This window comes from Babylonia areolata, chromosome 5 (genome assembly GCF_041734735.1).
Source record: "Babylonia areolata isolate BAREFJ2019XMU chromosome 5, ASM4173473v1, whole genome shotgun sequence".
In the NCBI taxonomy this organism is placed as follows: domain Eukaryota; kingdom Metazoa; phylum Mollusca; class Gastropoda; order Neogastropoda; family Buccinidae; genus Babylonia; species Babylonia areolata.
This window is the reverse complement of record NC_134880.1, coordinates 32,088,778-32,113,759: the sequence shown is the minus strand read 5'-3', so window position 1 is coordinate 32,113,759 and position 24,982 is coordinate 32,088,778. Positions and strand designations below refer to the sequence as shown.

Here is a 24,982-nt window from a genome sequence, read left to right as displayed (position 1 = left end):
CCACCCTCCCCCAGCTGGATGACAACGATGGTCATCATCGATCTCGATGGACACACCACCATTGATTCAAAATGCAATGATTTTGAATGATGAAATCTTTGAAATACAAAACTGGTTATTTGATTAAACAAACTGCCTTTAAAAAGTTTAACGAACTAAAGTGCACACAGTTTTACTAAGTGTGACATGATGATGATATGGATCCTTATATAGCACCTATCCTCAGTGTGACACCAAGCTCTAAGTAGGACAGGTGACAACTGTACTTGGGATGGACAGCCTAAGTCATGCCACTGCTGATTAGTGCATCTGGGAAGATACAGCAACTCTCCAGAAAAGAAAATTATGCAGGTAAACTAATTTTCATCATCACTGATGGATAGCAGATTCGGGAAACTATCTTCTTGCTTCTTTTTAAAATATTCATCACCAGTCACAAACCTGGTTGTCATGACAATTACTTGACACTGGTACTGCCACACCATCCTCCAAAAGTCCACAAATGTCTTTGGAAGAGGACCTGTATCACATCAATAACATAATGAATAAGTCAATCATATGTGATTTTGTGAATGAATATGGGGTAAATCAGGCAACCATGCTTTTCCACTAAATCTATATGGGTGTATGTTGATGGCACTGTGTGTCATTAGTGCTACATGTCAAAATCACTTTGTACCATTATCACTTTGTTCAATAGTACAATGTGTCAACAGTAATTTATGTCATTTCAACTACATTCAATAATGCTACATGTCAATTGCACTTCTCTTTTTTCGTTACATGTTAACAGCGCTATGTGTCTTGAAATGGCTATTCTGTTAGTGTCCTTGTCTGTCCATGCATGACTGATTTTTTTCTTCTGTATTTACCGGTATGTTGTATTTTCTAGTCTGTATTTATCTCTTCTCATCATTGGCAAGGTTAAGGTCAGCATATTGACAACTTCTACTGTTGTCAAAAATCTATTTATTTTATTTTATCTCCCTTTGTCACACACACACACACACCTATGCAAAATCAGTAAATGAACTCAAACAAATGAAAACATTGTAGAACATAAATGACAACCTAATCACCCATCCCCTAACCCTCACCATCTCTCCCTCCACACACAAATCAAATCAAACTATGGTGCTTAGAACATTGCCAACCACAGAGGCCATCTCTAGACTACTGCCACATTAGCATCTACTTTAAGTCAAGGGTAAAAAAGTACAATGAAAACTAATCGCTGCTTCAATCTTTTCACTTTGGACCGTGCCACTGCTGCGTATGAAGGTCTGATCTTAAGCAAACTGGCCTCAATGATCTTCTTTGCTTCATAAAAATGTAGCTTCTTCTCAGTTTTCACTCATCAGATCTCTTTCTGCCAGGTGGGGCAATCTTTAAAAGAAGACGGGTGGCTGCCTCCGCAGTTCTCACTAAGAGCTGGACTGTCACACCTGCCCTGGTGAACCACCTTTGAGCATGTGCCACATACCTCTTCCTCCTTGCAGTGATCCTGCATGTGCCCAAATTTCTGGCACTTGAAGCACCAGAGAGGGGACAGCATGCACAGAGACACGCTTACCTGCAGGTAGCCGACTATGCCAAGGACCTATAGTGGAGTCTTTGTGGTGTGAGGCCAGATCAAATCGGACCTTTGGTGTTTTATAACGGTCCACGGTAGGCTGTCAGGGAACTTAAAAAAATCTGAGATGCCTCCAAAATCTAGATCAGCATTTTCCATGCGTGGCTGAATACAGAGTGCCAGGGGAGGGATGCAGTCAGGGTTCTCGTCAAATTTCTTACTGAAAGTGTTGATGAAAACGCTATCATAGGCAGGGTTTTTCGGTTCAGAAAAGAGTTTTAAAAAATTACATCATAATTCATGGAATAACATGTCAAGATAAATAGTCTTTGCAAGACTGTGAGGAGCTAGTACACAAGAAAATCACAGACAAATTAGAATTATCTTAAGCTTGTGCCACAAATGAAATCTGCTAGAAGCCAAAACAAAAAGGTTTCCATGGTATATGATCATCTCATCATAGAAAGTAAGAAATACAGACTTGACAGTAAGGACAAACTGATGGAACTGAAATAGACGTCAAGCCAGCCCTGTTTTTCAAATTTGTCCATGCATAACAAATTGAAGGGAACAAAATTAAAAAGTCACCTGTTGTTCATGCTGTGTACACTCCAACTCCAGATAGAGGTGAAATGTGTGTGACCTGTCATGAGCTGACACTTGCAGGGTCAGTTGAATCGGTGCTGTGTGTGTGGCATGTGTGTTGCCTGCACGAAGGTGATAAAAATTGTGCAGCTGCCTATCAGTTGAAACATAGTGTGGTACGGTGGATAATGTGAGGTGTGAGAGTGATGATATAGTTTGTGTTGATGATGATGATTCTATTTCAGCCTTTCAAAAAAATTTTTTTTTCTGGTTTAGCAATGGATGATAATGTAACAGTGCAAAATATGTACAACAGAGTGGCTTGAATGGTGTAAAAGTGAGGAGCGAAGATGACAGTGTTGTGTGAGGTACAATTGGTGATGGGGTAGGTGGGGAGAACAGTATCAACAATAGAGACAGTCATGGTGTGGATGGTTCTTTCAATGGAAGGAAAGCCAGTGGAGGTTGTGGCAGCTGCATGAATAAATGGAGAGATGGTGGCAATAGCAGTGATAAGAGAGGGGTGGGTAATGACATTTTTTTTCTGAACAGAATGTGTTTTCTGATTCACTTGTATACATGTTTGTTTGTTTGTTTTATCTCTGCTGGAATGTATGTGGTCTGTTTTCAAAAAATGGACAATGTAGTTTGTTTTTTACATTTGATTTTGTTTGTCTGATGGAAACCTTTGCAGAGAATTTTGATTCCTGTATGTTAAGAGATTATAACTTGTTTATCAAGCATGCAGTTTAGTTGATAAGACAGGGTAGGTGTTCAGGGGCCGTATTCAAGAGACCATCGTGCCTGCAGGAAAATGTGTACCTGCGGGTAATCTGTTTCAGGCAAGGCAAACTGCCCGAGGGAAAGCAATAGCTGGTATGAACACAATAGCCTAACCACGGGTCTACAAACCCGAAATGATTTTCCATTACTGTCTGCCAAGGGTGACAGATCACGAAGCAGAGGTAAATATGGCAATCCCTTTTGTTGCACTGTTTTGTTAAGGGAAAACAGGCATTTTTCAGAGAGACCATGTCTTGAATACGGCCCCTGATAATTTGATCTTATCCTATGTTCACTTGGTAGTCAAAATTGAGGTATTGAGACCGGCAGACATGTTATATTCCATATGACGTAGATGTGAAGTGAGCACACATGCAGACAATAAATAATGGAATGCCGGAAATTTGCAGTTCATCAAAATTCTTTCATTCCAGAGAAATATTTGAATCCAAACTCAGTTATTTCATCTTACTTTTTTCAATTAGCTGAAAAGCTGGGAGGACAATGTGTCAGAATGCGTAAGTGGCTCCAAGATTCGACAAGTTGCTGACTATCATCAATGCTTTGCCACTGGCGTGCTTTTTTGTTGGTATTTTTTTGTGTTTTTTTTTTTTTATCACACTGCGGTGTGGTGCGAAGTAAAAGAGCATGTGCAGAAGGGAATCCCTGGGAGTTCTAATTATAGATGATGGGTAAGCTGCCTGAGTGCACCGCATGCATCTTGAATACGAAGATAACTTGACCTTCACGTTAAACTGCACCCGCAGGTCCTGACCATGTCAAAGGTAACTTGCCTGGAGAAAAATGAATTTAGTCTTGGATACAGCCCCAGAAGGAATAATTTACCTTGTCCGCAAGTCTGTGTTTTCTCATGTGCATCAGACTGTGTGTGACAGTGGCTACTGTTTGTTTTTTGTTTGACAAAGAATTTTTTTGGTTTTTGTATGAGTGTTTCACTTGTAATAAGTTGTATGAACCTATGTCCTACCTAAATTTGCACCTTATTATAGTATGCCTGAGTTTAGTTGTAGAATTGGTATGTTGGAAGAGTGTTGTTGATAAGCTGTTATCTTTTGAGGATGTTGATGTTTTGCGAAAAATCGTGATTTGAAGGCAAAAACTTAAGATATTCGTCAGGAAATTGTTCTCAAAATGATTCACCTGTTAAATTTCAAAAAGACAATGGTAGCAACAAACAAAGGCGTTCTGAAGACAAGACATTAAACACCTTTGGGGAAAAATAACTGATCATGTGCACTGTATTGGGACTCTATATTTTGAATGGAGTATGAAATGAAATGAAATTATGGTGCTTAGAGCCTCGCTGACCACTAAGGCCATCTCAAGGCTATCGCCACGTTAATACCTACTACAAGGGTAAAAAGAAAACAAACGATAAAAACAAGTCACCACTTTAAGCTTTCCACTCAAAGTTTAAAAAACCTTCCATAGTTTAAAACCTTCAAATCTGATTAAAAATGTTCACTTCTTTCAAGAAGTCCATCAGCACCCACGGAGGGACATCACGAAACAAGGTCTTCAAATAAACTGCCGTGTAATGTCTGTGTCTAACATCATGCAGATCACAACAGTTAAGGAGCACATGTTTCACGGTGAGAGGCTCATCACAGGGAATACACCGAGGGATCTCTTCCCCCTTCAACAAGTAAGGAGGAGTAAAAAGTGTGCCCCACATGCAGTCTGCACAGCACAGACTCCTCCTTTCTGTTCTTCACCCCCGAAAGGAGGGTCTCTTTTAGGTCTGGACAGATCTGGAACAGCTTGTTGTCTGTTTGGGTGTTCCACTCCTCTTGCCAAAGATCCTTAACATAAGTGTTCACCTTCTGCTTCATGTCTGTGTATGGTACGAAGGATCTCGATAATTCTTTCTTTACAGTGTTCTTGGCCAGCTGGTGTGCCCTTTCATTACCATGAATGCCAACATGTCCAGGAACCCAGGCCAACACACCCTCGTATCCTTTCTTCGTTATGAGAGTAAAAACTTCGTAGAATTCCAGCAGTTTGGGATGAGTCAGATTCATGCAGGTGATCGCCTCCAGGGCTGACAAGGAGTCAGAAAAGATCATGAATTTCTTTTGTTTCAAAGAGAGAACCATTTTTGCCGCCAGAACCAGTGCAGTCAGTTCCGCAGTGTACACTGAGCTGTCAGATAGGATGTGTTCCGTTGAGGGCTGGTCAGGAAAGGCAGGACAGAACGCAGATGCATCGACTCCGTCCTCTGACTTGGAACCGTCAGTGAAGATTTTTTGGAAAGTGGGAAATTTGTGGCAGAGTTCTGAAAAGTAAGTTCTGTAGGCCAGTGAACTGGTGGAATCTTTACAGTATGAGGCCTGATCGAATCGGACCTCAGGTGTTTTAAAGGTCCACAGTGGGCTGTCGGGGAACTTGGAAAAGTCTGAGATGCCACCGACATCCAGATCGGCATTTTCTATGTGCGGCTGAATGCGGAGTTTGGGTTGTCTTTAAATTTCTTGTTGAAGGGGTTGTTGAATACAACGTCGTAAGCAGGGTTTCTGGGTTCAGAAAACAGTTTCAAGTAATAGTTTAGGGTCAGCTTCAATCTGCGGTTGGAGAGAGGCGGCTCCCCCGCTTCTGCATACAGGCTGAGCACAGGGGTGGTGCGGAGTGCACCTAAGCTGAGACGGAGCCCTTGGTGGTGTATAGGGTCCAGCAGTTTCATGTATGACGGTCTGGCCGAGCTGTATACTACACATCCGTAATCTAGTTTGGACCGGACCAGGGCTCTGTAGAGGTGCAAGAGAGTTCTCTTATCAGCACCCCAGTCCGTTTGTGCCACAACTTGGATGATGTTCAGGGCTTTTTGACAAGATATCTTCAGCTGTTTGATATGGCTGAGGAAGTTCAGCTTCTGATCAAAAACGACCCCTAAAAATTTGGCTTCCTTGACTGCCGGGATGGTGGATTTTCCCAGACGTATTTCAGGGTCCAGATAGAATTGGCGCAAGTTATGAAAATGAATACACTCAGTTTTAGAGGGCAAAAAAGTGAATCCATTCTCCTCTGCCTAACACTGAATTTTGTCCACACAGAGCTGAAGCCGTCGCTGGATACTGGCATACGTGCTGCCAGTTGCATACAGGGCGAAATCGTCCACAAACAGCAAGCTGTCCAATCCCTTCTGAACCGACTGGACGATGTCGTTTATTTTGATGCTGAAGAGAGCCGGCGACAGAATGCTCCCTTGCGGAACACCCAGCTCTTGCTCGTGAATGTCGGACAGGGTGGTGCCGACCCTCACCTGGATTTGCCTGTCTTGCAAGAAGTTGTGGATAAACTGGGTCTACCGCTGACCATCTTCTCCATCAGTTTGCAGATGCAACTGGTCAGTGCTACTGGGTGGTAGTTGGAGGGGTTCGAGGGGTCTTTTCCTGGTTTTGGCACTGGGATTATGAGGGCTTTCCACCAGGAGGGTGGAAAAAAGCCTGTGATCCAGATGTGGTTGTAAACTTTGAGCAAGGTGTCCAGACAGGTTTCGGGAAGATGTTTTAAAAGTTTATAATGGACCTCGTCCATTCCTGGAGAGGAATCCGTGCAGGTCTGAAGGGCAGATTTTAATTCATTTATAGTGAAAGGAAGGCTGTAGCTCTCTGTGTTGTCAGAAGAGAAGTTGCAGGGTGTTTTTTCTTTCAAGTTTTTGGTTTTGAGAAACAAAGCAGATTTCTTGGCAGATCTAGAGTTCAGTTCAATTGTGGAGGCTAGCAAATTAGCAACTGCTTTCTTCTCTGTGATCAGAGTGTCTGAGAGCTTAAGATGTGAAAAGTTGGGCAGACGTTCTTGCCCTTAATTTTTTTTAAAAACCCTCCACACTTTCTTCTTGGGTGTGTTGGAGATTAAGGAAGAGCAAAAACCTCTCCATGATTTTCTCTGGCTCTTTTTAAAAACATATCTGGCTTTCGCCCTCAGCTGTTGATGGGATCGAACGCTATCGGTCTCCGAAAGACATGCCGTTGCGCTCTCTTCCGAGACTTACGGGCATCCCGACATTCGGCGTTGAACCAGGGCGTTCTTGGCATCTGAGGCTTGGAGGTAGACGATGCGACTGCTGCTTTGGCGCATTCTAAAATGATCTGTGTCAGAGTGTCAGCAGGATCCTTGCTTTGTAAGACTGTTTCTTCCTGTAGGTCCGCTCTTAACTTTGTGGTAAAAATTCCCCAGTCAGCTTTGTCATAGTTCAGGTGGTCAGGCAGAGAGTCAGCTTCCCCATCTGTGGAACGGAGGACGACAGGAAAGTGGTCACTCCCGTGCAGATCGTCGTGCACTTTCCACTCATAGTCCAGGACTGACAATGGATCGCAGACCGACAGATCTAAACACGAGAGCTTCCCAGAAGGCAGATGAAGGTAAGTGGGTGACTTGTCGTTAAGACAACAGAGGTCCATATCGGAAAGAAGGTTTTCCAAAAGACCTCGGGCTGATGTCACCTCACTTCCCCAGAGCAGGGAGTGGCCACTGAAGTCGCCTAACAGTAAGAACTGTTGTGGGAGCTGGTCAACAAGGTTCATGAGGTCCTGCCTCAGAACATGGATGGAAGGAGGAAGATACAGAGAACAGACAGTGATGATTTTCTTAAGTGTGACTCTGACTGCCACCGCTTGTAAAGGGGTGCTTAGAGGAACTGTACTATATAAAAGGGACATTATAAAAAGAGCGACACCTTCCGTCAATCCCTCTTGCTTCGGCTGAGCGGGTTTAAAAATGGAGTTAAAATCAGAGAGAGATAAAAACTTGCCATCTCTTTGCAGAGTCTCTTGCAGCGCCAGCACTGAAGGTTTCTAAGCACGACAAAGCAACTGGAGTTCCTGGAGATTGGCATAAAAACCACGGATGTTTCAATGAATGACCACCATTAAAAAGGTTAAAAAAAAATAAAGCAGCATCGCTACCTCCTGCTCCTCTGCTTGCTGTGGCTCAAGGTCGGCCAAGACTGCATATCTATTTTTTGTTTTCAAAGTCCTGTCCGATTCTGGCCAAGCCGGAATATCCACTACCTCGGCTTTCCCCGACCCCGCCGAGGCTGTGACATTACTGTTAATTCTTTAGTTCAGCTGTTTAATCATTTGTTTGACACTGGTTGTTATCCAGAAAATTGAAAGGAATATGTGATTTTGCCATTATTCTAAAAAAAAAAAAAGAAAAGAAAAAAAAAGGTGATATAAATGATATTGATAAGGGGTTTTTTTTAGGTTTTTTTTTTTTTAGGTATTTCTTTATGTGATATAAGCAGTAAACTGTATGGTTCTATTATGAACACTAGATTACAAGAATGGAAAGCTATGAATAATATAACAGGAGAATACCAAGCTGGATTAAAAAAAAAGAAAAAGGAAATTTTCTATCTAAAATTACGTTTAACCCTTTCGCTGCCAGGAGAATAAGATTTAAGTGAAATCTATTTGCCAGGGTTTTTTCACAAAAAACGGATATAAATTTTCCAAAAATTCTGTGCTCTTTGTTATTGGAGAAAGACCCATAAAAGTATATATTTTCTGAAAGGTAAATGAATAAAGAATACAAAACACATGCTATTTTCCCATTTTATATATTTTAAGTGACATGCTGTTGTTTTGAAATCAGTGTTTTGTTTTTTGTCACATTTTCAACTTGTTCATTACAAACATTAGTCAGGTAATTTGCACAAAAACATCATATTTTCCGGACAAATGGATATCTGCAAACACAAAATCATACTAGAACAACCACAATATTTTTATTTTTTTTTAAGAGATAGATACACAATTCATTGTGACTTCTCCAAGTGATAAGATGGATGTGAGGCCACGCCCCCTCAGTCTCCACCCCCCTCCTCCTCACCCCTCTCACACGGTCACTTGATTCAGTTCTCATCAGACCGCGTTGGCTGCGTGCCAAGAATATCGCTCTGCTGCTAATTCGGTCATCTGTCGTCTGCTAACAGCTGTACAGCTGACATCACTCACTGACAGTTGCATCTTGGCCACTCTCTTGATTGCTCCCTTTATTTTCTATCAGATCGTCCTATAAATGTTCGTCTCTATCTTCTCCTTCGAATTTACGCTTCAGTTCTTTCTGAGCATCAGCTAAAGAAAGAAATCATTTTTGATTTAGTTCGTCACGATCGCATGTCTTGAGCACGACGTCAGTCCGACATTTTGTTGAGCGAGCGAGGAGAGAAGTCAGGCAAACACTTGGACAGTGACCCAACCAAAACGTTCAAATAAAGGACTGCTTCATGACGTAGATGGGGTTTCTAGCTATGAATAGAATCTAGAGAGATTCCCCAGGCTAAAGCTACCACTATTTTTGCAAAGGAAGTGAATGCAAACCCGGGAAAAGTCAGAATATTTCGATGACGAGTTATCTCGTCATGCAGGCAGCGAAGCATACATGCTTGCCATGACGAGTTATCTCGTCATGCAGGCAGCCTAGGGGTTAAATAACATACTTACCGTGACCCAACTAGTGCAGACTCCGGCAGGGGTCTGACATTCCTGTCCTGTGCAAACTACTATCCGCCTATGCGGAGAAAATGAGAGAACTACGGCCGATAACCTCCCGGAAGTAGGTAACGTCCCCTTTGTCCCCCTGGTTATCGCCCTCTTTTGACGGCAATATGCCATCAGCAGCGCAGCGAGCAGGGAGAACAGGAAGCGGGGAGGACGGGAGGGTCTTAAATTTGGGTCACGGTAAGTATGTTATTTAAACGTAATTTTAGATAGAAAATTTCCTTTTAATCACACATACTTAACCGTGACCCAACTAGTGCAGAATAGCGCGACAAGGTGGCGGGCTAGCCTGTTCTACTGTCTATGTGCTGCGATAGCCTGCTGTGCAACTACCACAGAAGCGATGCCTCTTGAGCCATCATCCCGAAGGCGTGCGACGTCTCTCAGGTAGAAGTCGATGAAGGTGGCAGGATTTTTCCAGTAGGCAGCATCTAAGATGTCTTCTAGCCGTATTGAGTGCGCCAGGGCAAGAGAGGAGGACCACGCTCTGACTTCATGCGCTCTGGCTGAGGAGGCATCGAGTCTCAAACCTACATCTGCATATGCACCTTTAATCGCATTGACTATCCATCGAAACAGCGACGTTTTGCTAATGTCACGTGGATGGTCCAGGTTCCAGCTAATGAAGAGGCGTCGCTTGGACGCTCGGAAGGGACGCGACCTTTTGAGGTATATGCGCAGGGCCCTGACCGGGCAGAGGAATCTATCCTCGTCATCATGGGCTAGAATGGAAGAGAGCTGTTTGATGAAAAGAATGGGAGAGGGTGTATCGGCAGTCTGATTTTTGGCAAGAAATTCAGGGAGGAACCTAAGTGAGATAGATCCGTCCGGCTCAAAGGCTATATCCTGTGTGACGCCACTGAGGGCATGGACCTCACTACAACGTCTGCCTGAGGCGAGTGAGACGAGAAAGAGTGTCTTCATTGAGAGTAGCTTGAAGGGAGCTATAGCAAGGGGTTCGAAGGGTGCCTTGCGGAGGTATTGTAGTACCAGAAAAAGGTCCCAAGAAGGGGACCGGGGGGATGTACGTGTGTGGCTGAGGGAAGCCCCTCGGACTAATGCCCTAAGCAGGGGGTCATCTGAGAAAGAGGGTCCGCCTAGTTGCCGAAGAGTGGAGCTGATTGCAGCGCGATGGACGCGTACTGCAGAGGCGGAGAGGCCTTTGGAGGAGGAGAGGAAAGCGAGAAAGTTGGCGAGGTCCATGTTGGATGGGTGTGTGGGATTGACTGAGTGGGTTGAGCACCAGGAGAGCCAGCGATTCCAGTGTGCAGAGTAAACGCCTTGAGTGCCTTTGCGATGTGACCTGCACACGAGGTCGGCTGTGTCATCGGAGGCGCCTAGTGCTGACAGAGATTCCCGCACAGTAGCCAGGCGTGTAGGTTGAGAACCTCTGGGTTTCCGTGGGGAATGCCTGAGCGGGGCTGAACTAGGGAGTGTCTGCCGATGTGAAGGCGGAGTGGGGGGACGTGAGTGAGGTGGAGAAGGTCGGGGAACCACGGCTGTGCTGGCCAGTGGGGTGCGATGAGAATCAGGGCGGCACTCTCCAGTCTTGCCTTTCTGAGGACTTTTCCCATGATTGGCAGTGGGGGGAAGGCATACCCCGAAAGGTTGGACCAGCTGATCGACAGGGCGTCCACGGCCCAGGCCTGCGGGTCTGGGACTGGGGAGACGTATGTGGGAATGCGGAAGTTGAACCTTGTGGCGAAGAGATCCACATGTGGTTTGTGCCAATGGTCCCAGATCGGCTGAAGTGTTGAGTGTGACAGGGTCCACTCCGTCTGAAGCACTGTGTGGGATCTGCTGAGGTAATCTGCTAGAATGTTGAGCTTGCCTGGGACATGTCGTGCTGTCAGGTGGATGTTGTGCTCTTGACACCAGAGGAGGACTGTCTCCGCATGCAGGGACAGCTGGTGAGAGTGAGCTCCCCCCTGTTTGTTCAGATAACATGCTACCGTCGTGTTGTCTGTGCATAGCAAGATCGACCTGCGCGAAACGTGGGGGAGGAAGTGCTGGAGGGCAAGGGAGACCGCCTCCAGTTCCAGTTTGTTGATGTGCCATGATTGCTGCTGTGGGGACCAAGTCCCCGATGCTGTGTGGTTCTCCATGTGAGCACCCCAGCCCATGTTGGAGGCATCTGTGTATAGTTCTGCATCCGGAGTTGGGTTCAAGATGGGAACCCCGGCGTTGAGCCATTGCATGTCCATCCAGCGCTGGGTCGACTGTGAGAACCATGTGCCTAGAGGAATCTGGGTGTCCCATGTCTGAGAAGACTGGGACCACCTGTTCTGGAAGTGGCGCTGAAATGGGCATTTGTGTAGTCTGCCCAAGGGGACCAGTGCAGCAAGAGACTCCATGAAGCCCAGTAGAGAGGCAAGCTCCCTGGCTGATGCCGAGGCTGCCTGTGATAGATGAGAAAGGAGGCTGTGTAGCCTGTGGAGGCGAGGCATGGCCGGACGTATGGTCATTGATACCAAATCGATCGCCATACCCAGGAATTCGAACTGTTGAGAGGGCTCCAGTTCCGATTTGTCTGTGTTCATCAGAAAGCCCAGTGCTTGGCACTGGATCCTGACGAGGTTGAGGTGATGCTGGCAGAGGGCCTTGCTCTCTGCAAGGATCAACCAGTCGTCTAGGTAGACCCTCAGGCGTATGCCCTTGCTCCTGAGGGCCAAACATAGTTCCCTGACCACCCTGGTGAAGACCCACGGGGCTGGAGCCAGGCCGAATGGAAGGGCTCTGAACTGGAAGGACTTGCCTTCCCATGAGAAGCGGAGCCACTTGCGGTCCCTGGGGTGAACGAGGATATGGAAGTAAGCGTCTGTGAGGTCTATGGAGACTGCCCAGTAGCCTTGTCTGATGGAGTCCCTGATTGACGCAGGTGATTCCATGCGGAATGATTTGTGCTGGAGATATCTGTTTAGGGGCGAAAGGTCTAGGACTGGCCGCCATCCGCCGGATGTTTTGGGAATGACGAAAATGCGGCCGAAGAAGCCCGGAGAGAGAGGAGGAGCTTCTTCTATGGCCTCTTTGTGGAGAAGAGAGAGTATTTCGTCCCGCAGGGCTGAGCAGGCTGCGTCGCCCTGTGGGGGGGGGAAGGGAGGAGGAGAGAGAGTGAGAGGTGCCTTGGAGGAGAGCCAAGGCAGGCGGAACCCCGACCCTATCACCCGGAGGACCCACTCGCATGCTGGGAGAGACAGCCACGCTGGCATGTGCCTGGACAGGCTTCCTGCTGGCTGTTGGTGCGCGAGTGGCGGGTGAAGGGCGGGGGCAAGTCATTGGGGGTGGGCCGGTGTGGAGTTGGTTGCTGGCCAGCATGGAGGGCGGAGTGAGTGCGGCTGGCGCCTGTACGGCCTGGGCTGACCCCTGGGTTGTGGCCTGGGTTGTGCTCTGGCGTTTGACGGTGTGGATTGGCGCGGGCGCGGTCCGAAGGAGGTAATGTTGCTACGCCTGAAGGTGTAGGGCTGATGCCGTTGAGCGTGCCGCGGGTGTGCCAGAGTGCGGAGAGGGCCTGCGCCGAGGGCAAGGTCCCTACCCAAGTCTGCGCGGCGTTTTATGGCCGCAGTGGGGAAGCCCTGACCAAAAAGGGAACCGTCAGCGGGAGGAAGCGCTCTGAGGGAAGCATGTTCTGGCAGAGAACGCACGTATGGAGAGTGGTCGAGCACAGCGTCCCTCCTGGCCAAAATCACATTCATGTAGGCCTGCGCTTGGATATTGGCAGAGCGCATAAGGAGCTGGGCGATCTGCTGTACGAAGGGAGAGGAGACCGAGATGTCAAGGCCGGCTGGTGGATCAGCTGGCGTTTCCATCAGTGCTGTGGCAAGGCCCGCCAGGAAGTTGTCTATGCGGGATAGGACCCGGAGCTAACAGTGGGGGTTTTGAAGTGGGTCTGGGTTGGGTTTTTAAGAATTTGCCTCGACCCATTGCTGCAGGGAAATTGGGGACAGAATCAGAGGGGACCTCGCTGATGGGTTGGCCCCTGATGCGTGCCAGCGTATTATGCAGGGCATCAAGTACCATGGGCGACTGTGTGAGGGCATAGTGAGGGCCATTGGAGGATCTGTGGATGCCCATGATTTCCATAGCACCGCAGGATTGAGGCGTGCCCGGTGCGTGAATTGTCTCCACCCTGTCTGGAGTGTAGGAAGCTAGGTGTGCTAGTGCTTCCTGCAGAGAAACCAACTGGTTGTCTTCTGAAGGTGGTTCCTCTGTGTCTGTGTCACCATCAGAAAATGTCTCTTCGGTGGCATAGGGTGATGGATCAGGCTGTGTGCTGGGCACGTGGCCAGTGTGGCTGTCCTGGGTGCTCTGAGTGTGTCCTGCTGAAGTGGAGGGGAGCTGCTGGTGGGTGGCAGGGGGTGGTGGTGTTGCATTAGAAGAAGGAGCAGAAGCAGGAGAAGGTGTGGCACCAGGAAGGACAGAGGAGCATAATTGCTGCAGCAAGCTGATAATGAGTTGTTGATTGTTTGTTTGAGCAGCTTGCTGAGAGACCGTTTGTGGCTGGGAAACAGCAGCAGCTGGAGGAATGGCAGATGTGGACATCACTGCATGGCCTGGTGGAACCGTGCACGCGCCTGCACTGGAGGCAAGGGGCAGTGCCGGTGCAAGGGAAGTAACTGCGGCGGTCACCGATAAGGGGACCGAAGCAGGAGTTGCCTCCCTTGGATTGGAAAATCGTGACAAGGGGAGGGGGTGCACGCGTATGGGCAAGCGTGTCCCCTAGTGGTCCACCTTCCTCCCTGCACAACGGGAGGGCATCCCTACACGCCACGGTCACCAAAGGATCCGAGACGGTCGAGGCATGCCGCGTGGGGGGCTCGTGATCCGATGTCACGGCCGCCACCACGGACGCATCGCACGTAGGGCCCAGACTAGTGTGCGGATCCAGAGCAAGTGACTTGCGTTGTTTCCCCAAAGGGTTTGTGCTAGAATCCCTTGTTGAGACTGAGGGCATGGGGAAAGGGATAGAGGAGGTCGACTCGGGTACTGCCGACTGGCAGAGCCGAGAAATCGCGGATCGCGACGAGTCCGATCGCGAATCGAAAAAAGAATTGTGAATGGCACCACTGACCTGTGTATTGGCAAGCAAACCTGTAGAAGTCGCCGGAGGAGGCGTAGTGGGTAGTGGTGGTCTGGAGTCGACCGGAGGTAGCGGAGGAAGTGGAGGTGGCGTAGGGTTGGCATTGCTGAGAGCGGCAGAGGTAGAGGGCCCAGACTGATCGCGAATCGATTGCGATCATGCCTTAATTTTAGCCCGATCTCCCAATCGGGCTACATAATTGTGCGACCTGTTTGAAGACATAATTGGACACAAAACAGAAACGCCAAAGAATCGATAGACAGATAGAAAATGCGAAAAACTTAGCCGTATGAAGTGCACAGGTACAGGTGTCGAGATGGCTGCCGGAAAAAGAGGGCGATAACTAGGAGGACAAAGGGGACGTTACCTACTTCCGGGAGGTTATCGGCCGTAGTTCTCTCATTTTCTCCGCATAGGCAGACAGTAGTTTGCACAGGACAGGAATGTCAGACCCCTGCCGGAGTCTGCACTAGTTGGGTCACGGTTAAGTATGTGTGATTAAAAAGGACTTTACTATTGACCATGTATCTGTGTTAAGTAGCTGCAGTTCATAAACAGTTTGAAAACAATCAGAAGTTACATGTTGCATTTGTTGATTCTGAAAAAGCCTTTGACTCAATTTCTAGAAAATTGATTTGACCAGTTTTACTGAAAAATTGAATAAAGGGTAAGTTGTACTGCTGTATCAAAAGTATACATGTATAATGAAGTGAAAGTGAAAATAAGACCTGAGGCTAAATTATCAGACTCTGTTAATTGTAGTCATGGGGTCAAGCAAGGGCATATAATGTAGTCCAGATTTGTTTTCTTTATTCGCTAATGAACTTGCTTTGGAAATACATGTAGTCGAAAACGGACAACATGATATTATTACTTTGACTTGGTTGAATTATTTACACTACTTTTTGCTGATGATATCATCATATTATCTGCGACCACAGCAGGTTTACAAAGACAATTGAAAAGCTTGTACATGGCAGCAACAAGACTTGAACTAAAGGTTAATATGTCAAAAACCAATGTAATTGTTTTTCATAGAGGAGGCTATTTGCAACGTAACGAGATATGGGAGTTTATGGTGATGAAAGTGTCACATGGGTAAATGCTTACAAATTTCTTGGGATTTATTTTTCTACCAGACTCAGCTTTAGTTTCGCATGTCAAGATTTAGTTACTGGAGCAAAGAAAGCAGTTCTGCTTATTTTTCATGTGATAAATAAGTTGGATTGTAGCTCTTTTAGTCTGTTTACTAAATTATTTGATTCTCAGGTTCAATCAATAAGGCAATATAGTGCTGCAATTTCAGCATCTGAGAAAGGGTTTTGAAACTGAAAAAATACATTTGTAGGCCATGAAACATTTTTTGATTGTAGACAGTCAAACTCTGAACAATTTTGTGTATGGTGAATTTGGGAGGTTTCCAACCGATATCACATGTATCAAGTATTGGTTAAAACTAATGATAAAGATGGGAACTGTCTCACAGAAGACCATGACATTCTAAACATATGGACAGAAAACTGCTCAGAACTGTACACCCAGAGAGCCAAAGGAGACCCAGAAGTACTAAAGCACCCACCAGTGACCAACACCGACAACTATCCCATCCTACAGGAAGAAGTAGAGGTCTTCAAACTGAGGACACTGTGTGAGAGGCATCTACAACACCAACAGGATATCTTCCATGTGTTCATGGACTTTAAGAAAGCTTTTGACTTGTTAAGGCATGCAGCGCTCTGGTCCAGGATGAAGTTGTATAACATCAACACCAACTTGATCAAGGTCATAGAGAGCCTCTATTACAAAGCCACCAGCCCAGTGTGCTACAACGGCAGTGAAGGAGAATGGTTCAGGACAACACTTGAGTCAGACAAGGCTGCTTGCTCTTGCCGACTCTCTTTAACATCTTCCTTGAGAGAACCTTGACCGATGCCTTAGAAGACCATGACGGATCAGTCAGCACTAGAGGCAGAACAATCACAAACTTGCGTTTTGCCAATGACATTGACACCCTTGCAGGAAAAGAAGAGCTTGTTAGGTTAGTGGAACGCTTGGACAAGGCATCAACGGCTTGCGGCTTGGAGATCAGTGCAGAGAAGACCAAGCTGAAGACCAAGAACACCAAGGGTATCAGTTAGACATTAAAATTAGTGGCCAGAAACTAGAGATCATGCAGAACTTCAAGTACAACTGATGAAGGATCAAAGCAAAAAATTCTGTCCAGGATCACCCAAACTAAGCTGAAGACCATATGGAATGACAAGAACATTGCACTCAGCTCCAAGATAAGAGTAATGTGTTCCTTGTTCATCTCAATCTTCCCATATGCATGTGAAACATGGACCCTCACAGCAGAGTTAGAAAAGAGGATACAGGCCACAGAAATGAGATGCTTTCAAAGACTATTGGACATCATGTACAGAGATCACATAACCAGCGAAGAAGTGAGGAACAGAATCAGGACCTATGATTATGAAGATCATCTCACCACTGTTAAAAACGCAAATTGTGATGGTATGGGCACATTACAAGATCAACAGGACCTGCAAAGACAATCCTGCAGGGCACTGTACAAGGAGGGAGAAGGAGAGGCAGGCAGAAAAAGAGATGGGAAGACATCTCAGAATGGACAGGTCTGAGGCTTAGCGAGGGAAGCAGAAAACAGAGAAGGATGGAGGAAGGTGGTTGACCGGTTATCTGTGGTGCCCCAACAGTCATCCTGACTAAGGGAAAAGTGAAGTGAAGTAAAAACTAATGCAGATGGAAGAAAACAGGTTGCCACCCAAAGCTGATAAGGTATTGTATAACTTGGACATTAATGGTACAAACACGTGGTTTACAAACGTACATCAGTTCCTAAATTCTCATGGTTTTTCTTACGTAAGGGACAATCAAGGTGTCCAGCCAACATATTCCAGGATTTTTTTAATCTTTCAAACAAAGACATTAATTTTAAGTGGCAGGACTGGCAAGACCATATATTTATCAGTGACAGATTTGCTTAATATAGATTTGTTAATACCACACATTTAATCAAGCGATATCTTGCAACTGGAATGAACAGATATATCAAATGTGCATTGACTAAATTCAGATTTGGTGTTTCTGATTTTAATTGTGTCATAGACAAAGATACAGGTCTCAAGGTGATTGTGAACTAAGGTGCCGCTTATGTAACACAGAGAAGACATGATCCATTTTTTGTTTACTTGTCCTACGATTGAAGTTGATTGATCCAAACTAATATAATCTTGCAGCTTTAGATTGAAATAATTTGAATTTATTGTTGTCTAGAAATGAGACTACTCTTTATGGCCTCACTACCTATATAATTTACAAATCTTTGAAGAAGCTGATAATCATGACATCATAGTATTTTTTGCTGTTGATCTACTTTATGTAATATTTAATATTTGAATTCCTGTAGTATATCAGTTATAGCTCCAATATGACATTGTACTTATGTCACACCCCTTCAATAATAGGCTTTGACCTTTATTTGAATAAAATCATTTCTTTGTTCATTCTCCTACTCCTCTGAGCTGGGCTCATAAGGAGGAGTGAGTTTTAAAGGTGGGCAGTACTCTGCCAAAGTACCCCGATACTTGTAGGGGCTGCACAACTGGAGGTGCTGAATCAGGGCTGAGTCATTGGGCATGCTGTCTTTTGGCTTTAGTCATGCCTGGTTGTCATGCCTGGACGTGAGTGGCCTTGGGCCTCTGGCAGTGCTGTTGATTCCACCGCCTCAGCTTAGGCTGAGTAACACTGGGAGGAGACCGGGGGTCAGGCCTCTTAAGAGGCAGAGAACCTTGATGACCTTAGGCAGTATTGGCTAAGTAAAATGCCAACTCGCTGTTCATTATGGCCCTATGACTGATGAATTGGGGCACATACTGCCCAAACAGGGAGTGCTGCTGGGCTGGGATGGACTGCAAAGCGGCCCTTTCCTCTTGCAGTATACTGGAGAGGCAGAGAATCATGTCCGGTCTGGCCAGCACAGAGTTCAAATGCAGGCTGGTAGCTGTGTCTGCCACCACTGTCAGACCAGAGGCCACTCTGCTGCCAAAGAGATTCAGCCTTAGGTCACCTCGTACCATGACGAACAGGACGCTGTTCCCACAACTGACTGGCCCTGTAGAGGAAGGCGTCAAAGAATGAGTATGCTGTGGAGACCTTCAAGAGGCATCAGCAGGCCAATCTGTCCCAGTCCGCCTATGTCTTGAATGAGAGATTGGCTGAGATAGGGAAGGCAATTTGTTGTGGGATAAGTATAGAAAGACCACACCTCACCTTTTGAAGGGTGGACTCTGCATGAGTAACCTGATTGGGAAGCGTCAGCTCTAGCTCTGCCAGATCCAAGTTGGGTTCCACCTGATCTCTAGGCGAACATGGACTTAAACTTAGTACTTCAGAGTACAGTCTCTAAATCTTCCTCCTACTCCATCCCAGGCTGGGTCCCATCTCACGTTAAAATAGCCAGTGGAGTGTCCTGGAGTTTGTGGTTTACCCAGCAAGACAATCAAATGTTTGGTCAGAAAAAAGGGCCCCTATCATCCTTCCCACCTGATGTGAGCATAGAGTGCTTGGACCGCAGGTCAAGCCACGCTTGAGAGGGTTGGTGTCAAACCTTCTTACTTTGCTTCAGTGAAGGAAATAGGGACGTATGCCTGCTGCGAGAGCATAAACACCCATTCATCTCCCTGAAGGACTGAGGGGGTGGACTGCAGACTTCCCCCACCCAGGTGGTGTGACCCATAAGTGGTCACTCCTGCAAGGGAGGCTGTAGAGTGACCGTGGAGGTCACGTATAGGGAGGCAGAGGTGCAAGGTCCCAACAGAAAGGCACTATTGGCTGAGGAAATCAGCCTGACTGACAAATGGTTGATCCCGACTACAGAGGCAGCATGCATTGCCCTGTGGGAGGTTCTGGACTAGTTATGGATGGAAGAGGACAAGGGGTTGTGACTGGTCCTCCTGGCAACCCAGCATGCACCACAGGTGCGTCCCAATTCGGGTAGTTGGGGAAAACCACCTGCAGGCACTAACCATCCCGTGACCCCATCCCCAAGGGTCAATGGCACCTTGACCTCCAGAAAGGGAGAAACCTTGCCGTCGAAGGGAGGTTCACTCCAACTTGTTTGTTGGACCTGCTGGTAGACTGACAGGCCAACAGCCTGGAACTGCCTGACATGCACAGGCCTCACAGTATCCCCTCCCATGGAGATACTGGGGTGACTTGGCCCAAGGTAAGCAAAGGACTGGTATCCCCACCCAACCCCTGCAAGGCCAGGGCTTTCCTCCCCACTGAGAGGGGTGGGGGACGGCCTCAGCATGGGAGGGATGAAGGGAAGTAGCAACGCCTCAACTGAGGGCCTTCTCAGCACACTGACTGAGACAGGGCAGACATGAAATCCTATTGTGAGGAAGTGTCCCACCTTGTGTCCACACTACTCACAGTGGAGTTGTTACCCCCTGTGAATCCCCCTTGATTATGAGTAAGAAACAAAGGAAATAGCAATTTAAGGGGTCAAATCGACATCAGAGATAGCATTAAGGTTATAAAGACACACAGCATGCAATAAAATAGGCCAAATTAACACACTTAAAAACCAATAAAAGTGTTAGAGCAGTAAATCTGACAAGATGGCATTGACAGCCTGGCCAAAAGGAACGGATCATCACTTGTAGCCATCAAATGCGTTTGACTGGCTAAAGTAGTGTGGACTTGACTAGAGCAGTGCAGACTTGACTGTCTTATTGCACAAAATTTGGCCGAACAGAGCAAATCAACAGGCCTAGTTTGCTAGTAGTAGACAGTACTTATACTATGGCTGAACCGCATACATCATGGGCCCTAAGCGCATCACTTGAAACAATACATATACGCCAGTGCATAATAACACACCTCTGCACATGAAAAAACAACACGTATATGTGCATACACAAAGCCAATACTGCAAATTGCAGATATGAATAATCACACACACACACGACAAAAACTACACGACACACACACACATACACACATGCATGCTCGCTCACACACACTTGTGCACACACACACACACACAGACACACACATACTACAATGATTTCAGTAGAGGTTTAAGTGGGGTAGGTAGGAAAAGATGCCAACATTAAAGTAGAATGTATGAACTTAACATTTTAAATTCATATATTAATACAAATTGAGTTTAATAACTCAAACACTGACAGTGGCAGTGCACACGCTGTTATAATAAAATCACCTTGTGTAGAAATGTAGGCATTCTTCTGCCTGTATCCATCCACAAAATTGGCATTGATGTAGTCAGAAGAAGAGGAGACACCAGCAGCCAGTTTAACTCGTGAATGGTCATAACAAAGGACATCAGTGTAACGGTTTTTGGGGAGATTGCGACGTGCCCTGCAAAAATGTGAACAATCTTTATTGGGTCATATGTGTTTACACACAACATGAGTCTATGTAACAACCATGTGTTTCAGTTGTCTGTGTATCTGTCTGTATGAATGAATGCGTGCGCGTGTGTGTGTGAACAATCTTTATTGGCTCATATGTGTTTACGCACAACATGAGTCTATGTAACAACCATGTGTTTCAGTTGTCTGTGTATCTGTCTGTATGAATGAATGCGCGCACGCGTGCATGTGTGTGTGTGTGTGTGTGTGTGTGTGTCTCCACAGTAAATTGTAACACATTCATTTTCTCTGAAAATACATAGACATTTGACAACAAATTTGGCTTTAAAAAAAGGAAAAACTCAGCTGGATCCACATATTCTAATTATAACAATAGTACGCTTCTTGGATGGGCACAAAGATTATAAAGAAGCCAAAATATTTTCACAGTCAGGTTACTGTTACATTTTTGTTTCTTATTCACAAAACTTAGCACTTTAAAGTTTTATCTGACATACAAATACACTGAGTGAGCAGTCATTTTAAGTTCAAACAGGTACTTCTGCTTAGTATGAAAATTAAATTAGTGCACAAATCTTCCAGGAACTGCAAAATTCTGCTATACCATGGGTAATATCATCAGGTTGTTCCAATCAATATTACCATGATCATCATTGTTGTCATTCCTCTCTTTCAAATCTTTGTCTATTCTTTTCTCTCACATATTTCTCAAAAAAATTGTGTAAAGATACGTCAAGAAACAAACTGATGAAAAAAGAAATGTTTCTAATAAAAGTAAGGCGGACTTCCCATGCTTTCTAACATTTGTGAAAAAGCATGGGCTGCTTTCCCACCCTTTAATGTCATTTATGTTATGGAAAACACATTTTATGTGTTTATCAGTAATGCTTGCATGTGTGTGTGTGTTTTTCATGCCTTAGAGTATATTAAACCACATCATACTTCCGTTCACCTTGTGTTTGTCAAAGCAAAAGTTGTTTGCAGAAACCAAACAATTCCATCCAGCTAAAGCAGCCCATTTCAAAGCACAGATCAATTTACAATCAAAACACAGATCTACAGATCAACATTTTAAAATTTGTGTTATCATATCAAAACTTTCCAGTATCAATAAATCGTTACACAATCATGAAACACATTTTCAGGGATAATATTACAATTATCACTACATACAAGGGAACAATTTGTTCATCAAACTGTCTGCCGATTCTCTGAGCCTTCTATCTGTGAAGGTATAATTTTAATTTTGAATTTCTGTTTAAAAGATTTAATCATATTGAACATCAGCAGCACATATATCCCTCCCAGTTTTGGGAAATAATAAAGTGTATCATACTCAATGTCAATCCTTGATAAATGGATCCCTACTATGGGGCTATATAACGGGGCTATTTCTAATTTGAACACCTAAAAGCTCAACTGCGAGGATAAATGCTAGTCGGGAAAAGGGCAGCTCTGTCATATGCCACTGTTTTGTTAACTGGTTCAGAAACCCATCCACCTTGATTAATACAACTTTGATTTTTATTCAAAACCCATTTGAAAGTTTGTTCAAAATCCATCAAAAACATGGAAGCTTTTAGATATCGCATCAAGAGCCTTTGCACTGTCTGGACCCTATCCTGCTTTTCCAGTTTTGCTGAGATAATCTATAACATTGTCTTTTGATCTTATAATTGTTGCTATGTTCCTACCTTTAAATTGTTTAAAGTATCCTATTTGACCATCACTGACAAACATATATCACGTTTCCCAGTCTCACAGCTAATACTTTTGCAAATATTTTGAAATCAGCATTGCCCTGAATGGTCTCCGGTTATTCAGCTTTTCTCTGATGACTGGGTGGACTTTAACCTCTTCAGTGCCCCATGACGTATATGTATATGTCATCAGAAGTGCTTCACTATTTGCTCCTTGACGTACATAAAAAATAACATATACATCAGCTTCAATTCAATATTTTTCATAGTTCTGTTTTAAAGTCAATGCGTCCCCATAGCCACTGGTCAGAAAACTTGATATGTCTACTTTTTTCAATTATCTGTGAGAAGCAATACCCAACCACACTCTGTATATCTGGATGTTATTGTCAGTGCCCCCCCCCCCCCCCCCCCACCCACCCCCCAACCCCCCCATGATGCTTTCAAAATGGCGGACGACAAACTGCAACCTTACCTCAGTGGCTGGAAACAGTAGTGTACTCCAGCTATTAAAAAAAGAAGACATTTTGCCATCAAAAATGTTGCAGAAGCTTTAAAAGTCACTGATGATAATTGAATAACTACGTGTGGCAAAATCTTGTCAGATGGTTCACTTGATGTAACTGAATGTTAGAATGATGATTTCCAGAGAGGAAAGAGGGTGGGAGTAGTTGAAGATCTGGATGAAGCCAGCATGAGAGAAAGTGGAGCAGGAGTTGAGTATAACTCTGTGGTTGACCTAGAGTTAATCTCAAATACAAACCTTCCACTTATTCATGGGAGGGAGGGAGGGAGGGAGAACATGATAAAGGGTGGTGAACGTTTTGTGCAAGTTGTGAATTAGTTACTACATGTAAAGCATGGTTTTAGAAAAGCATGTTCCCATTAATCAAACAGCTATCATCTGCAGGCAAAATTATTAACAGTGCTCAGCCGCTTCCCCCTGCAGTGTGGGCCAACTAGGTCTCTGTTAACCTCTATGATACTGTCTGAAAGTGTGCATGAAGTGAATGGGCGTGGCACATGCAGAAGTTGCAAATGAGGACTGTATATATATATATATATATATATATATATAGAGAGAGAGAGAGAGAGAGAGAGAGAGAGATAGTCTGAAAGTGTGCATGAAGTGAATGGGCATGGCACATGCAGAAGTTGCAAATGAGGACTGTATGTATGTATATGTATATATATATATATATATATATATATATATATATATGAGACACCGAAAGGATATCTTGGTCATCCACTGCATCCAGGCTCATCCTCCAGTTGTCTCGACTTAGTCTTGCCACTGGAAATTGGTGAACCCGGACGAGAGAGTGAGGTCGACGTTGCGCAACTCCTCTTCACTTTAAACAAACTCATCGCGCAAGTCATCAGTCATCCTTAATGGCCTTTCATCCTTCATCCTTTCATCACCCCTAAGTCCTGTCGTGACAGGCAAGTGACGAAATGACAGGTGTGGGTACACTGGCAGTCGCAGCCGCAGACCTGCACGCAGGCGGCTCTGGCCATAGGTTCGTTCTTCATCGACAGGAGCAGCAATGGAGTTCGGCAGCCGTCTGAGCATCTGAGCAGCCCTGTTTAGGAATGCACTGCTCACCTCCCTGGCATGAGGAAGGGGCTAGAAAAGGTGCCCTAAAAATTGCCTGCTCCATATCACCCTGGCCAGCATACCGCGGCTGGCGGGGACCCTACATCAGCAGTCGAAACAAAGAGAAATGAAAGAAAAAAACAAGGATCGTTCCTCTCACCATTGGTGCTTGTAACATAAGGACTCTTCTGGACAGAGATGATGCGCACAGACCCCGAAGGAGAATGGCACTAGTTCCATCTGAACTCGCCAGATACAACATCGACATCGCAGCCTTGAGTGAGACTCGGCTTGCAGGTGAAGGCGAGCTCAATGAATGGGGATCTGGTTACACCTTCTTCTGGAGTGGACGAGGAAGCGAAGAGCGACGTGAGGCTGGCGTTGGTTTTGCAGTAAAAACAGCACTTGTCAACAAGCTAAATGGAATCCCAAAGGGAGTCAACGATAGGCTTATGACCATGAAACTCCCACTGGCATCTGGCCAGAAGCACCTCACCATTGTCAGTGCCTACGCCCCAACCATGACCAACCTGGATGAAGTGAAGGCGAAGTTCTACAAGGACCTTCACTCTGTCATTGCTGCTATCCTGAAAGCAGACAAGCTCATCATTCTTGGGGACTTCAATGCTAGAGTTGGCTCTGACTACATCTCCTGGGATGGAGTGATTGGAAAGCACGGTGTGGGCCACTGCAACCCAAATGGATTGCTTTTGCTTCAGAC

The 24,982-nt window shown here is 45.5% G+C and overlaps 1 protein-coding gene across 1 annotated transcript in view; it reads right to left on the bottom strand.

The window, feature by feature from the left end:
* LOC143282026 (tyrosine-protein phosphatase non-receptor type 9-like) overlaps window positions 1-24,982 on the bottom strand; it is a 113,786-nt gene that overhangs the window by 47,949 nt on the left and 40,855 nt on the right. The window contains exons 4-5 of the mRNA XM_076587452.1: window positions 20,790-20,947; window positions 442-520 (exon numbers count right to left, since the gene is read on the bottom strand). Of these exons, the coding sequence (XP_076443567.1) occupies window positions 442-520; window positions 20,790-20,947 (237 nt within the window). The remainder of the gene's footprint in view (window positions 1-441; window positions 521-20,789; window positions 20,948-24,982) is intronic.